This window comes from Schistocerca serialis, chromosome 6, assembly GCF_023864345.2.
Source record: "Schistocerca serialis cubense isolate TAMUIC-IGC-003099 chromosome 6, iqSchSeri2.2, whole genome shotgun sequence".
NCBI classification, from domain to species: domain Eukaryota; kingdom Metazoa; phylum Arthropoda; class Insecta; order Orthoptera; family Acrididae; genus Schistocerca; species Schistocerca serialis.
Window position 1 is genome coordinate 728,659,730 of NC_064643.1, and position 15,795 is coordinate 728,675,524.

The 15,795-nt window shown below is 45.9% G+C and overlaps 1 protein-coding gene across 1 annotated transcript in view; it reads right to left on the minus strand.

The window, feature by feature from the left end:
* Positions 1 to 645: 645 nt before the first annotated feature.
* The window catches only part of LOC126485051 (glutamate receptor ionotropic, delta-1-like), a gene marked incomplete at its 3' end in the record, with an annotated part of 85,638 nt that continues 70,488 nt past the window's right edge, over positions 646 to 15,795 (minus strand). The window contains exon 7 of the mRNA XM_050108652.1: positions 646 to 757. Coding sequence (XP_049964609.1) covers positions 646 to 757 — 112 coding nt within the window. The remainder of the gene's footprint in view (positions 758 to 15,795) is intronic.

Sequence of the window (15,795 nt, forward strand, 5' to 3'; positions counted from 1 at the left end):
GTGCAGCTCCAACGAGGATTCCGCGTTCGAAGTCTGTTAATTCTGGTGGTTTCAATGATCATGTGTGGTTTGTGGAGCGCTCAACTACGCGGTCATGGGCGCCCCTACAAAGTCCCAATTTTTACATAATCCAATCTAGCCACTGTCACGAATGATGACGATGATGATGATATGATGAGGACAGCACAAAAACACAGGCCCCGACCAGAGAAAATCCCCAGCCCGGCCAGGAATCGAACCCGTGATCCAGAGGCAGCAACGCTAGCCACTAGACCGCGAGCTGCGGACGATTCCGATGGTGCGGCCATAATGACGTCGGTCACCTTTTCACATGAATCACCTGAGTGTAGTTCCGTCAGTGCACTGCCCGTTTATATCTTGTGTACGCAATATCACCGCCATTTGTATATGTGCATATCGATATCCCACGTCTTTTGTCATCTCATTGTGATAAATGAATAGAAAATGTTTTGTTGCCATATACAGAGCTGCAACTGGCACATCGAAACTCCTCGCAATATGGGGCCACGTGTAGTGGCCTGAGGTAGCGATGTCAGCTTACCGACGGTACTGCCGGACCTCGAGCAGCAGCAGCAGGCCGGACAGGAAGATGGCGCAGCCGAGCAGCATGAAGGCGGGCGACATGGGCACCAGGTCCACGCTGGCGTACTCCGTCTCAGAGAGGCAGCGCACGCGCGTGAAGTACCACGCCTTGCGCAGGTAGCTGATGTGGCCGCGCTCCCACATCATGCGCAGTCTGCAGACACACCAGGTCTTCCTCACCAGCCTCGTATTATTATACACTACTGGCCATTAAAATTGCTACACCACGAAGATGACGTGCTACAGACGCGAAATTTAACTGACAGGGAGAAGATGCTGTGATATGCAAATGATTAGCTTTTCAGAGCATTCACACAAGGTTGGCGCCGGTGACGACACCTGCAACGTGCTGACATGAGGAAGGTTTCCAACCGATTTCTCATACACAAACAGCAGTTGACCGGCGTTGCCTGGTGAAACGTTGTTGTGATGCCTCGTGTAAGGAGGAGAAATGCGTACCATCACGTTTCCGACTTTGATAAAGGTCGGATTGTAGCCTACCGCGATTGCGGTTTATCGTATCGCGACATTGCTGCACGCGTTGGTCGAGATCCCATGAGTGTTAGCAGAATATGGAATCGCTGGGTTCAGGAGGGTAATACGGAATGCCGTGCTGGATCCCAAAGGCCTCGTATCACTAGCAGACGGGATGACAGTCATCTTATCCGCGTGGCTGTAACGGATCGTGCAGCCACGTCTCGATCCCTGAGTCAACAGATGGGGACGTTTGCAAGACAACAACCGTCTGCACGAACAGTTCGCCGTCGTTTGAAGCAGCATGGACTATCAGCTCGGAGACCACGGCTGCGGTTACCCTTGACGCTGCATCACAGACAGGAGCGCCTGCGATGGTGTACTCAACGACGAACCTGGGTGCACGATTGGCAAAACGTCATTTTTTCGTATGAATCCAGGTTCTGTTTACAGCATGCTGATGGTCGCATCCGTGTTTGGCGACATCACGGTGAACGCACATTGTAAGCGTGTATTCGTCATCGCCATACTGGCGTATCGCCCGGCGTGATGGTATGGGGTGCCATTGGTTACACGTCTCGGTCACCTCTTGTTCGCACTGACGGCACTTTGAACAGTGGACGTTACATTCAGATGTGTTACGACCCGTGGCTCTACCCTTCATTCGATTCCTGCGAAACCCTACATTTCGGCAGGGTAATGCACAACCGCATGTTGCAGGTCCTCTACGGGCCTTTCTGGATACAGAAAATGTTGTACTGCTGCCCTGGCCAGCACATTCTCCAGATCTCTCACCAATCGAGAACGTCGGGTCAATGGTGGCCGAGCAACTGGCTCGTCACAATACGCCAGTCACTTCTCTCGATAAACTATGGTATCGTGTTGAAGCTGCATGGGCAGCTGTACCTGTACACGCCATCCGAGCTCTGTTTGACTCAATGCCCAGGCGTATCAAGGCCGTTATTACGGCCAGACGTGGTTATTCTGGGTACTGATTTCTCTGGATCTTTGCACCCAAATTGCGTGAAAATGTAATCACATGTCAGTTCTAGTATAATGTATTTGTCCAATGAATACCCGTTTACCATCTGCATTTCTTCTTGGTGTAGCAATTTTAATGGCCTTAGTGTATATAAATTGAAGGTGGATGGGGCAGAAAGGAAAGGGAAGGAACTATTGATGTCTGCTGCATCGCGACTTTATGGGAATCAGCAGTGACGAGTGGAAATGTGTGGTGCACTGGAATTCGAATCCGGGATTTCCTGCTTACAAGGCAGTTATGTCAGTAAGTGCGATATCTTGAACCATATTCGCACACCTTCCAGTTGACCCACATTCCCATATGGCGCTAGCTATCCACGGTCCCCATCCACGTTTTCCGTGCTCGCTACTTTGAGATTCCCACACGAGGTCTAACTTAACTGTGCACGTCCGAAAGAACAGACATCACGCATTCATGTAACTGATTCGCTTGGATGGGCAATGAATCCCCCGCCTTCAGGACAGATGCCCAGTTACGATCGACCTTGTGTCGGTGTCGCAGAGTGGTGCCATGTGGGGATGTGGGGTGGCCGGGAGGTGTGCCGAGATAGTCCGCGCAGTTGTGACAAACACAGTGTCCGGATGGCGCTGTCGTTAACACAACTACCTCTTAAGCAGGAGATCTCGGGTGCGAGACGCAGTTTGGCACGCATTGTCACTCGCAGCTGCTGATTCCACATAAAGCCCCGATGCAACTGACATCAACAGTTCCATTCCTTCCTCCCCCCACCACCTTCAATTTACATAATTATATCACAGCTGCGGATTCCATGTGGTGCCTGTTCTTTCTGACATGTCTGACAGAACAGGTTTTGTTCTTTCTGACATACAGACTCCATTCATTCATATAAACTCATCTTAGATCCATTAGTAATAGTACAGTACATAATGGTACACGAAAGATCTGTGAACGAAAATGGTACTCGAGAGACATCGGTTGTGTCGCTGAGGGTTCGTGCTATTTCTATGAAGTCCTCCCTCCATCTTCAAGCGAATACGTTGACTACTACGGTATCAAACAAGATCTGTTACTGGGTTAAGGATTCCTTGGCAGGCAGGATGTGGCATATTATCGGTGACGGAGAATGATCAACAGAAGTATAATAAGCAGTTGAATGAAAAGGTGAAACATGGAAAAAAGTAAGTAAAATGTTTATTATTTTAAAAGTAATCGCCATAACTGCTAATACATTTAATCTACATGAGATAAGACGGTCAGTGCTTTCATGCAAAAATGTTTGCGGTTGCCTACGGAACCGTGATTGTACCCAGGTGTGTATCTCTTCCTCCGAAGCAAATCGGCAGCCATGAATGTCTTACTTCAGCGCTCGAAGATATGGAAATCACAAGGGGAGAGATCGCGCGGGCAATATCCTGCAACTGAATGATGCCGTCCCTCAATATTTCCAGGTGTTTGAATTTATGGCACGCTTTAGTTTTTGTGAAGTGTCCATGTACCGCTGTACGGTAATTGCTGCGCCGCGTTCCAGAAAGTCGATGAGCAGCGGGCCCTTCCAGCTAAAGAAAAAGGTCATTATGACTTTCCCGGAGACGTCGTGTCTGTTATTTCGACTATGCTACTGAAATCTCGATGGGGAGCCCTTAAACATCCTCCATACAGTCCAGATCTCTCTCAATGTGACTTCCATAGTTTTGGAGACCTGAAGAAAGACACTCGCGACCGTTGATTTGCTTCCGACGAAGAGATCCACGCCTGGGTACGATCATGGTTCCGTAGGCAACCGCAAACATTTTTGCATGAAGGCATTGATTGTCTTGTCGTACAGTGGGATAAATATATTAACAGTGATGGCGATTACTTTTGAAATAAAAAACAGTTTACTTACTTTTTTCCAACTGTTTTCATTTGAGTGTCTCTTATACTTCAGTCGATTACGATCCAAACGCGACAACATGCTGCGTCCTGCCTTCCACGAAAACCGCAACCCAGTAACAAATTTTGTGTGGTCCCCCAGCAGTCAACGGATATGTCCGAAGACGGACGGTGTACTTTCCAGAAATGGCATGAATGCTCCCACTAAAGTGTGTTGAGACTTATGTTGTATGTTAATGACCTTTCAGACAATATTAACGGTAACCTCAGACTTTACGCAGGTAATATACACACATCAAAAAAAATTTAGCATCACCTCGGTTCCCAGAGTTGCGAAATCAACATAAACATCATTTCCGCCCTTTTCATTGCTCATGAAAATCATCCATTGCACGTTGTACCACGATACAGCGAGACCTTCAGAGGTGGTGGTCAAGATTGCTGTAAACACCGGTACCTCTAATACCCCGTAGAACGTCCTCTTGAATTGGTGCATGCCTGTATTCACTGTGGCGTACTATCCACAAGTTCATCAAAGGCACTGTTGGTCCAGATTGTCCCACTCCTCAACGGCGAATCGACGTAGATCCCTTAGAGTAGTCGGTGGGTCACGTCGCCCATAAACAGCCCTTTTCAATCTATCCCAGGCATGTTCGATAGGGTTCATGTCTGGAGAACATACTGGCCACTCTAGTCGAGCGATGTCGTTATCCCGAAGGAAGTCATTACAAGATATGCACCTTGCGGGCGCGAATTGTCGTCCATGAAGACGAATGCCTCGCCAATACGCTGCCTATATGGTTGCACTATCGGTCGGAGGATGGCATTCACGTATCGCACAGCCGTTACGGCGCCTTCTATGACCACCAGCGGCGTACGTCTGCCCCAAATAATGCCAACCCAAAACAGCAGGGAACCTCCACCTTGCTGCACTCGCTGGGCGGTGTGTCTAAGGCGTTCAGCCTGACCGGGTTGCTTCGAAACACGTCTGGTTGAAGGCATATGCGACGCTCATCGGTGAAGAGAACGTGATGTCAATCCTGAACGGTCCATTCGGCATGTTTTTGGGCCCATCTGTACCGCGCTCCGTGATGTCGTGGTTGCAAAGATGGACCTCGCCATGGACATCGGGAGTGAAGTTGCACGTTATGTAGCCCTTTGCGCCAGTTTGAGTCGTAACACGACGTCCTGTGGCTGCACGAAAGGCATTATTCAACATGGTGGCGTTGCTGTCACGGTTCCTCCGAGCCATAATCCGTAGGTAGCGGTCATCCACTGCAGTAGCAGCCCTTGGGTGTCATGAGCGAGGCATGTCATCGACAGTTCCTGTCTCTCTGAATCAACTTCTTGTCCGAACAACATCGCTTTGGTTCACTCTGAGACGCCTAGAAACTTGCCTTGTTGAGAGCCCTTCCTGGCACAAATTAACAATGCGTACACGATCGAACCGCAATACTGACGTCTAGGCATGGTTCAACTACAGACAACACGAGCCGTATACCTTCTTCCTGGAGGAATGACTGTAACTCATGGACTGTCGGACCCTCTCCGACTAATAGACGCTGCCCATGCATGGTTGTTCACATCTGTGGGCGGGTTTAGTGACATATCTGAAGAGTCAAAGGGACTGCGTCTATGATACAATATCCACAGTCAGCGTCTATCTTCAGGAGTTCTGGGAACCTGGGTGATGCAAAACGTTTTTTGATATGTGTACTTATCTACAGGGTATTTCAAACTTTTTGCAGGAAAGATCAAGGTATGATAGATCAAGACATAGGCAACAGCTTTTATGGGAGACAAAATGCTCGTTGACGATTCCTGGTGACGTTAGGCGTCTTTTTGTTGGATTCGCCCTTCCTGAGACGAGGAAGTTTCACCGAATGTCAAGGCATCGATAATTACGCATATAAAATTTTTTTCGTGATTTTCTTTAGATTTCTATTCTTTTTCTTTTGTTCATATGGGCATTTCTAATTGTGATTATGTAACATTCTACTGTGATTTTTAAATGTAAAGATGTAATTGTGGTTATTTCGATAAATATGTTTCTTGCTTTGTACCTGTGGTAAAGTTTGTAAAGTTCTCTTTTGGAATATTATTAATTGTGAAAATTGCAGTCAATAACATTTATAAAGATTTATGTAATTTACGATAACGATATAACATCTATAGACAGGGGACAGTGATAGTGAAATCGATAGTCGAAAGGTTGTTGTGTAGTAGAGGGGATGGTGGAGCGTGGGCGGAAAAATAGTACTGTGTTTTATGAAAAGCATACGTAATTGTATGGACAGTGATACCGAACTATCAGATTGTTAATTCTCCTTACCACTACGGTATGTAAAGCCACCGCCAGGGAACTTAAAGAGCAAATAAACCGGACTTTGAAAGTGCCGCTAACAATACTTTGTTGTGGCCGACACGAACAGTGCTTTTATGCGAATGAACTTTGCTGGTATTGGTTTTTGGTGGTGGAAGTGTTGTCTATCACATTCTATAAAGCCGTGAAAGAGAAGACTTTCATTAACTGTGCAATATAAATGACTTTCAGTGACGTTGTCGAAGTTTGAAATGCGAGAACAGAGTGGACATTGTTTACGGTGTGCTTCACACACAAGAACAATTCTATGAACTGTGTAATTGTGGCTAAGACTATATGAATGTGACGAATTGTGTAATTATGGACGATAGCGTCACGGACAGTGCATAAAGTGTAAAAACGAGCGATGTCTACGTAATGTACTTCGTAAGAGAGGACATGTCAACAACGTTCGTATACTGGCGCCTTGTGGTTTGTTAATCACCACGTGGTTAATGACACAGCTGTGCCGGAACTTTATTTGCGTTTCGCCGGTGAAGATTAACCAGCGGAACTGCCTGTATCCTGCTCTCATCATCGTAACCCGCCGACATCGTGCTGCCCAACGCAACGCTTCGTATTTCGCCGAACACTATCCCCTGACCTAGAAACTTTCTTTCTCTATTAAAAGTATAAGAATTACAGACTCTATTCAAATAAATTCTTTGTTTAGTTTATGTTTGCTTTCTGCTAACGAAAATAAAATTACAATCAGTGAATTAAAAGTTGCCTGGTAGTCATTGTTGAAACACCAGTAAATATAAACTTCTTCCTCTCGTTAGAACTAATTCTCCTTGCATGTCAAAATTATTGTAGTTATTTTATGTAGTTTTATGTATTGTTGTGAGACTAGATATATGACAGTGACTAATAAGAGTATTTTGTGACTAATAAGAGTATTTTGTCGCGAAATATGGCGTCGCGCGAAAATTACGGCGACCGCCATAATTGCTTGCGTTCTGACCAATAACGTAAAAGCTGCTATTCCCGTATTGGTGCATTTCCTGACGTGAGCGTGAATTATAAATGTCAGCTGTCAAATCATGTAGGGACTGTTTGCCCAGTAATAAAAGGTTTTGATAGTGTATTGCTACGATTCGTAGTGTTAAGAGACACTGGTTATACTCAAAAGTGGGTAGATGTATGGTGAACGCCCCCAGTGTTCATGCAGTTATTAACAGTATTGTGTGTGATTCACGAAATTTTGTCACTTTTTCTAATTCCTTTCAGATATTGTCTTAGATGTCTTTGAAGTTTCAGAGAATATATACACAATTTTGTCGGTTCAGGTTAATTTCAGAGCAGTTTCTCGTGAATATTTGAGTTTTCAGTTCATAAACAAATTGGGATCGTGACCAATTGAGAAGTATAACAAAGAGTGTGGTTTTCCAACTAGAATTTTGGATGACTTCACAGTTGAGATTTTGATAATTATTTTTCCTGTGTGTTGAGGTCATCACACGAACTAGCAGTCATTTATTAACCAGGTGTGCTGTCTCTGCATACTGTCTACCCCAGCAAATTGACAGAGTAATTTTGAAAAGAAAACCATACGAAAGTATTTCTAATTGGAGACAGAATCAGGAACTTGGCTTGCTATCTTTAACGTGGAGGAGATGACTGAGTTGTAGTTAACACACATTGCACCCACACGCTCCGCAGTGTCTGCGCTCTGTAACCCCACATGGACGTAACCAACATTAAAAGACGCATAGCGTCCCCGGGAAGAGTCACCAAACATTTTGTCTGTAACAAAAGTTTTTCCCGATGACATGATCCTCCGCCCCTAGATGTTTGATGCGAAGGCTTTCCGACTTGTATAGTGAAGTGCAAGATGAAAAATCTGCAGAAATAAGCAGTCAGCTCTGGATAACATACGTATGTGGTATCTATTCTTTCTGACGGGAGACGTGCTAGGGTAGTCATTGCAGTAGTTATCAGCACTGTGTCCTGATGACTAGGTGGTCATAGTATCAGCCTAGTGATCCGGCGACCCGCGTTCGAATCACGGTCAGACATAAATTTTCAACTTTCCCCATTGATGTATGTCAACGTCCTCCGGCAGCTAAACGTCATTAATTCCTGTGTGTCTGGATCTGGACAACATTCGAAGTGCTGCAAAGACCGGCAACTTGTTTTAACCGTACGGAACTGTTAAATATGAATTTCACAAAACGAAAAAAGCATAGTATCCTAAGCGTACAATGTCTGTGATTCATAATTACGAGAGATGTTCGGCAAGTAAGGTCCCATCTGTCGCGAAATGGAAACCACAGTATTTGCAACCTTTAGCTACACTTCCCAGCTGCCGGCCGGAGTGGCCGAGCGGTTCTAGGCGCTAGAGTCTGGAACCGCGATACAGGTTCGAATCCTGCCTCGCGCATGGATGTGTGTGATGTCCTTAGGTTAGTTAGGTTTAAGTAGTTCTAAGTTCTAGGGGACTGATGACCTCAGATGTTAAGTCCCATGGTGCTCAGAGCCATTTGAACCATTTTTTGAACTTCCTAGCTACTTCTCTACATAACTGCAGCTCCGACTGATATATTTGTCATAGTGTTTTATCAACTTCCCGATATCCTTGTCATGCCTGTGCTTTCTGCCAATTCTCTACTCTGACCTGTAGCTTGTTGTCTGTGCCAAAATGTTGTCTTCGTAACCAGCGGTTCGTGTGAGCAGGGACAAAAATCTGAGGGAACCAAGTCCAGGCTGTATGGTGGGTGATCAAACACACCTCGTCGGCAACGCTGCAGCAGCGTCCGCATTGCGCTTGCAGTAGGCGGGCGAGAATTGTCATGAAAAAGGAAATGTATGACAGTTACGTTGTGTGGGCTGCACGAAATCAAGCGAAATGCCGCACAGGTACTCATATTTGGTGGAAGGCGCTATTTGCTAGGCATCTTTATGCTCTCACTGTGCGCTCAGAACGGAAAAGAACGACATGACGCGATCGACGAGCGTATTAGAGACACTGTCCAGCACATCCATGCAAAATTCATTGGATTTTCATTACGGTTTCTATTTCGTGAGCGATCGGATCTTACATTCCGAATAACCCTCGTAGAACCAGCCAACTCATACATGGTTTTGTTGTGGTCTTCAGTCCTGAGACTGGTTTGATGCAGCTCTCCATGCTACTCTATCCTGTGCAAGCTTCTTCACTCCCAGTACCTACTGCAGCCTACATCCTTCTGAATCTGCTTAGTGTATTCATCTATTGGTCTCCTTCTACGATTTTTACTCTCCACGCTGCCCTCCAGTACTAAATTGGTGATCACTTGATGCCTCAGAACATGTCCTACCAACCGGTCCCTTCTTCTTGTCAAGTTGTGCCACAAACTTCTCCTCAATTCTATTCAATACCTCCTCATTAGTTATGTGATCTACCCATCTAATCTTCAGCATTCTTCTATTGCACCACATTTCGAAAGCTTCTATTCTCTTCTTGTCTAAACTATTTATCGTCCACGTTTCACTTCCATACATGGCTACACTCCATACAAATACTTCCAGAAACGACTTCCTGACATTTAAATATATATTCGATGTTAACAAATTTTTCTTCTTCAGAAACGCTTTCCTTGCCATTGCCAGTCTTCATTTTATATCCTCGCTACTTCGACCATCATCAGTTATTTTGCTCCCCAAATAGCAAAACTCCTTTACTACTTTAAGTGTCTCATTTCCTAATCTAATTCCCTCAGCATCAGCCGACTTAATTCGACTACATTCCATTATCCTCGTTTTGCTTTTGTTGATGTTCATCTTATACCCTCCTTTCAAGACACTGTCCATTCCGTTCAACTGCTCTTCCAAGCCCTTTGCTGTCTCTGACGGAATTACAATGTCATTGGCGAACCTCAAAGTTTTTATTTCTTCTCCATGGATTTTAATACCTACTCCGAATTTTTCTTTTGTTTCCTTCACTGCTTGCTCAATATACAGATTGAATAGTATCGGGGAGAGGCTACAACCCAGTCTCACTCCCTTCCCAATCATTGCTTCCCTTTCATGTCCCTCGACTCTTATAACTGCCATCTGGTTTCTACACAAGTTGTAAATAGCCTTTCGCTCCCTGTATTTTACCCCTGCCACCTTCAGAATCTGAAAGAGAGTATTCCTGTCAACATTGTCAAAAGCTTTCTCTAAGTCTACAAATGCTAGAAACGTAGGTTTGCCTTTCCTTAATCTAGCTTCTAAGATAAGTCGTAGGGTCAATATTGCCTCACGTGTTCCTATATTTCTACGGAATCCAAACTGATCTTCCCCGAGGTCGGCTTCTACTAGTTTTTCCATTCGTCTGTAAAGAATTCGTGTTAGTATTTTGCAGCCGTGAATTATTAAACTGATAGTTCGGTAATTTTCACATCTGTCAACACCTGCTTTCTTTGGGATTGGAATTATTATATTCTTCTTGAAGTCTGAGGGTATTTCGCCTGTCTCATATATCTTGCTGACCAGATGGTAGAGTTTTGTCAGGACTGGCTCTCCAAAGGCTGTCAGTAGTTCTAATGGAATGTTGTCTACTCCCGGGGCCTTGTTTCGACTCAGGTCTTTCAGTGCTCTGTCAAACTCTTCACGCAGTATCGTATCTCCCATTTCATCTTCATCTACATCCTCTTCCATTTCCATAATATTGTCCTCAAGTACATTGCCCTTGTATAGACCCTCTATGTACTCCTTCCACCTTTCTGCTTTCCCTTCTTTGCTTAGAACTGGGTTTCCATCTGAGCTCTTGATGTTCATACAAGTGGTTCTCTTTTCTCCAAAGGTCTCTTTAATTTTCCTGTAGGCAGTATCTATCTTACCCCTCGTGAGATAAGCCTCTACATCCTTACATTTGTCCTCTAGCCATCCCTGCTTAACCATTTTGCACTTCCTGTCGATCTCATTTTTGAGACGTTTGTATTCCTTTTTGCCTGCTTCATTTACTGCATTTTTATATTTTCTCCTTTGATCAATTAAGTTCAATATTTCTTCTGTTACCCAAGGATTTCTACTAGCCCTCGTCTTTTTACCTTCTTTATCCTCTGCTGCCTTCACTACTTCATCCCTCAAAGCTACCCATTCTTCTTCTACTGTATTTCTTTGCCCCATTCCTGTCAATTGTTCCCTTATGCTCTCCTTGAAACTCTGTACAACCTCTGGTTCTTTCAGTTTATCCAGGTCCCATCTCCTTAAATTCCCACCTTTTTGCAGTTTCTTCAGTTTTAATCTACAGTTCATAACCAATAGATTGTGGTCAGAGTCCACATCTGCCCCTGGAAACGTCTTACAATTTAAAACCTGGTTCCTAAATCTCTGTCTTGCCATTATATAATCTATCTGAAACCTGTCAGTATCTCCAGGCTTCTTCCATGTATACAAGCTCCTTTTATGATTCTTGAACCAAGTGTTAGTTAATATTAAGTTGTGCTCTGTGCAAAATTCTATCAGGCGGCTTCCTCTTTCATTTCTTAGCCCCAATCCATATTCACCTACTACGTTTTCTTCTCTTCCTTTTCCTACTACCGAGTTCCAATCTGCCATGACTATTAAATTTTCGTCTCCCTTCACTATCTGAATAATTTCTTTTATTTCATCATACATTTCTTCAATTTCTTCGTCATCTGCAGAGCTAGTTGGCATATTAACTTGTACTACTGTGGTAGGCGTGGGCTTCGTGTCTATCTTGGCCACAATAATGCGTTCACTAAGCTGTTTGTAGTAGCTTACCCGCACTCCTATTTTTTTTATTCATTATTAAACCTACTCCTGCATTCCCCCGTTTTGATTTTGTATTTATAACCCTGTATTCGCCTGACCAAAAGTCTTGTTCCTCCTGCCACCGAACTTCACTAATTCCCACTATATCTAACTTTAACCTATCCATTTCCCTTTTTAAATTTTCTAACCTACCTGCCTGATTAAGGGATCTGACATTCCACGCTCCGATCCGTAGAACGCCAGTTTTCTTTCTCCTGATAACGACGTCCTCCTGAGTAGTCCTCGCCCGCAGATTCGAATGGGGGACTATTTTACCTCTGGAATATTTTACCCAAGAGGACGCCATCATCATTTAACCATACAGTAAAGCTGCATGCCCTCGGGAAAAATTACGGCTGTAGTTTCCCCTTGCTTTCAGCTGTGACTTATTAAACCGATAGTTCGGTAATTTTCACATCTGTCAACACCTGCTTCCTTTGGGATTGGAATTACTATATTCTTCTTGAAGTCTGAGGGAATTTCGCCTGTCTCACACATCTTGCTCACCAGATGGTAGAGTTTTGTCAGGACTGGCTCTCCTAAGGCTGTCATTAGTTCTAATGGAATGTTGTCTACTCCCGGGGTCTTGTTTCGACTCATACATATACCTAGGTGTAATAATTTGTAGGATATGAAATGGAATGATTACACACGCTCAGTTGTAGGTAAAGCAGGTGGCAAACTTGCGTTCACTGTTAGAACACTAGCAAAATGCAACCACTCTACAAAGCAGATCGCTTACAAGACACTTCCGCACGAATATTGTTCAAGTGTGTGGGAACCATAATAAACAGGACCGACAGGAATTAACTGGAGTATTCGGAACAGAGAAGGGAGGTACGAATGGTGAAAGGTTTGCTTGACACACGGGAAAGCGTCACTAAAATGTTGCAAAACCAGAGTTCGTAGTCTTTTGAAGATAAACGCAAAGTATCTCACAAAATATTACTTACAATTTTAGAATCAATATTAAGTAAAGAATCTAGACATATTCCTCAGCCCCTACGTATCGCTCCCGCAAGGACTTGAAGACAAAATCTGAGTAATTACGACGTGCACAGAGGAATGAATTTAAGCTGTCGTTCTTCTTGCACTCTATACGCGGCTGGAACAGGAAGAGAACCTAACGTGTGGTACAATGCTAAGTGCCCTCCACTATGCGCTTCACAGTAGCCTGTAAAGTAGGTATGTAGGCGTAGAAGACCCACGCCCTACATTCAAAATGCAGAGTCAAAGTGACACAGTCAGACACATTGCTCAGTGTTCTCAACTACACTCCCTAAGCCTGACAGGTTTCAACATTTAGTATTATTTAGAACTTCACTATGGTTTCTATTTCGTGAGCGATCGGACCTTACAGTCCGAAAAGCCCTCGTAGAATCAGCCAACTCATAATGAAGCATAATGGAATGCTCAACACCTTGGTACATAGAGCACACTCGACCTCTGATGAACAGAACTTGCCAATGGAACTGAAATACCTGGAGACCGTGTACCACAAGAATGGGGATGGCAACCGCCAAATCCAAAGGGCCTTCCCACAACAGAAGTGCAGCAAGAACCGAGATGAAGAACAACGCCAAGAAGAAAAAATGGCTCTGAGCAGTATGGGACTCAACTTCTGAGGTCATTAGTCCCCTAGAACTCAGAACTAGTTAAACCTAACTAACCTAAGGACATCACACACATCCATGCGCGAGGCAGGATTCGAAGCTGCGACCGTAGCGGTCTCGCGGTTCCAGACTGCACCCCAAGAAGAGAAGCAAGCTCTGGCCTTTTTGCCGTTTGCTGGCAACGTGTCGTCAAAAATAGGGAGACTGTTAGGGTGACACAAGATTGACACAGTCTTCCGACCACCAGCAAAGATTCGTGACCTTCCAAGACTGGCAAAAGATGACGTAGGCCTTAAGAAAGAGGGCATATACAAAATGCCGTGTGACTGCGGCCAAACAGTTCGCACAGTCGAGAACCGATGCAAGGAACACGAACGTCACACGCGCTTATGCCAACCCAGCCATTCGGCCCTTGCAGAACACTGCATTGAAACCGGACGCACAGCGAAATTCGAAGAGACAAAAATCCTGACAGCCACAAGTGCCTACTGGGACAGTATCTTCAAGGAGGCCATAGAAATTCGCGTTACAGATAACCTCATCAACAGGGACACTGGGTTTCAACTTCGCAAGGCCTGGAAACCATTATTAAAGAGCAACGGCGCGAGCGGACGCGAGATCCTTCCGCCACGGCGGACGGAGATGGACTGCGCCTACCACCAGGGTGGCTGCAGCTTCCCCCACCCCGCGGCGCCCCGCCGGCCGCCCACGCCGGGGTACGACTCGGGACGCCGCGGACATAAATACCACGGACACAGCGCACACAGATCATCGGATTCCCGCTCACGCTGCGGTGAGTAACGCATAAGCTGATTGTCACTGTTGCTACTCGAGATGTCGGGACGCGGAAGGGGACGCAAAGCTGCTGCCTTGGCGGAGTTGCTGCTCACGCTAGCAGGAACAGCCGGCAAGAAGAAGAGGAAGACTTTCGCTGCCAAAAGCTTGGCCACGTCGCCAAGCACTGCAGCGGAGCAGTCGCGTGCTTGAAGTGTGCGCAAGCACACGACACACGTGACTGCAAGAAGCAGAAGGACGCCCCCTGTACCTGTGCCAACTGCGGCGGCGCACACGCGGCCAACGCCCGTTCCTGCGCCTACAGAAGAAACTGGCGCGGACCGGAGAAGAAGACGCAGGAGCAAGTGACCACCACACACGAAGAGGTGGTCACTTGCACAAAAGACGTCGTCACCAGGCGGCTTAACGACGCCGTAGAAAAAGCCAAGTCTGCCTTCAAATCCGCCATGGCGGAAGAGAGGGCGGCCATGCTGGCGGAACTGGGCGAGGCTCGGCGTCAGATTGGTGAGCTGACGCAGGAGCTTCGCTCAGCCAAAGCAGCTTCCGCCACAACAGTCGACACCGCCACCCAGACGACTCCTCCACGTGAGAAGGAGTTCGCGACGGTGGCCACGCAGACCGACTTGCCTGCCGAAGGGGAGGCAACACAGCACAAGACGGACACCGAAGCAGCAGCGCAAGAAGAAGAGTGGGAAGAAGCCCCATTCCTCCCGCTTTCAGACATGTACAGCGCAAGCGCTGTAACGAAGAAGATCGCTGACTCGCTTCGCGATGGTACTTACACCCACCACGACAACCCCTATCCTTTCGTTCCACCTAACCATCCTAAACCTCCACCCCCATATCAACCAACTGAGTATCCAGAAGGCCTTGTCGGCCTTTCTAGGGAGGATTACATTCTGATTAATTCCTACCCTATTTTTACAGAGTGGCAAATGCGCTACATCATCTTCGCTCTGGTCAACGGAGAATACGAAAAAGCAGGATACTCTATGCCCAGTATCCCAACCGAGGAAGAGCCCTCAGCAACAGCCAAGAAGAAGAAGAAAAATCGTCCCACCGACAAGTACAGGAAATAGGTCATCGGCACTCCTTGCCAGTCCAGAAATACCTACCAGTACAGAAAGAAGATTCGACAAGATTCCCAGGGGAGTAAAGGCCAAACGGCCACAAACTTCCAATCGAACATCCTCACAGCGAGGAAGTCACAAAAGGAGAGCAGGCAGGCAGGCAGACAGATCATTCCATCAGCACCACCTGATGATGGCGGAACGGTTATTCGCCGAAATATCGTGGAACTTCGGCGATCGAATCCGGCTGGACGCTCGAGA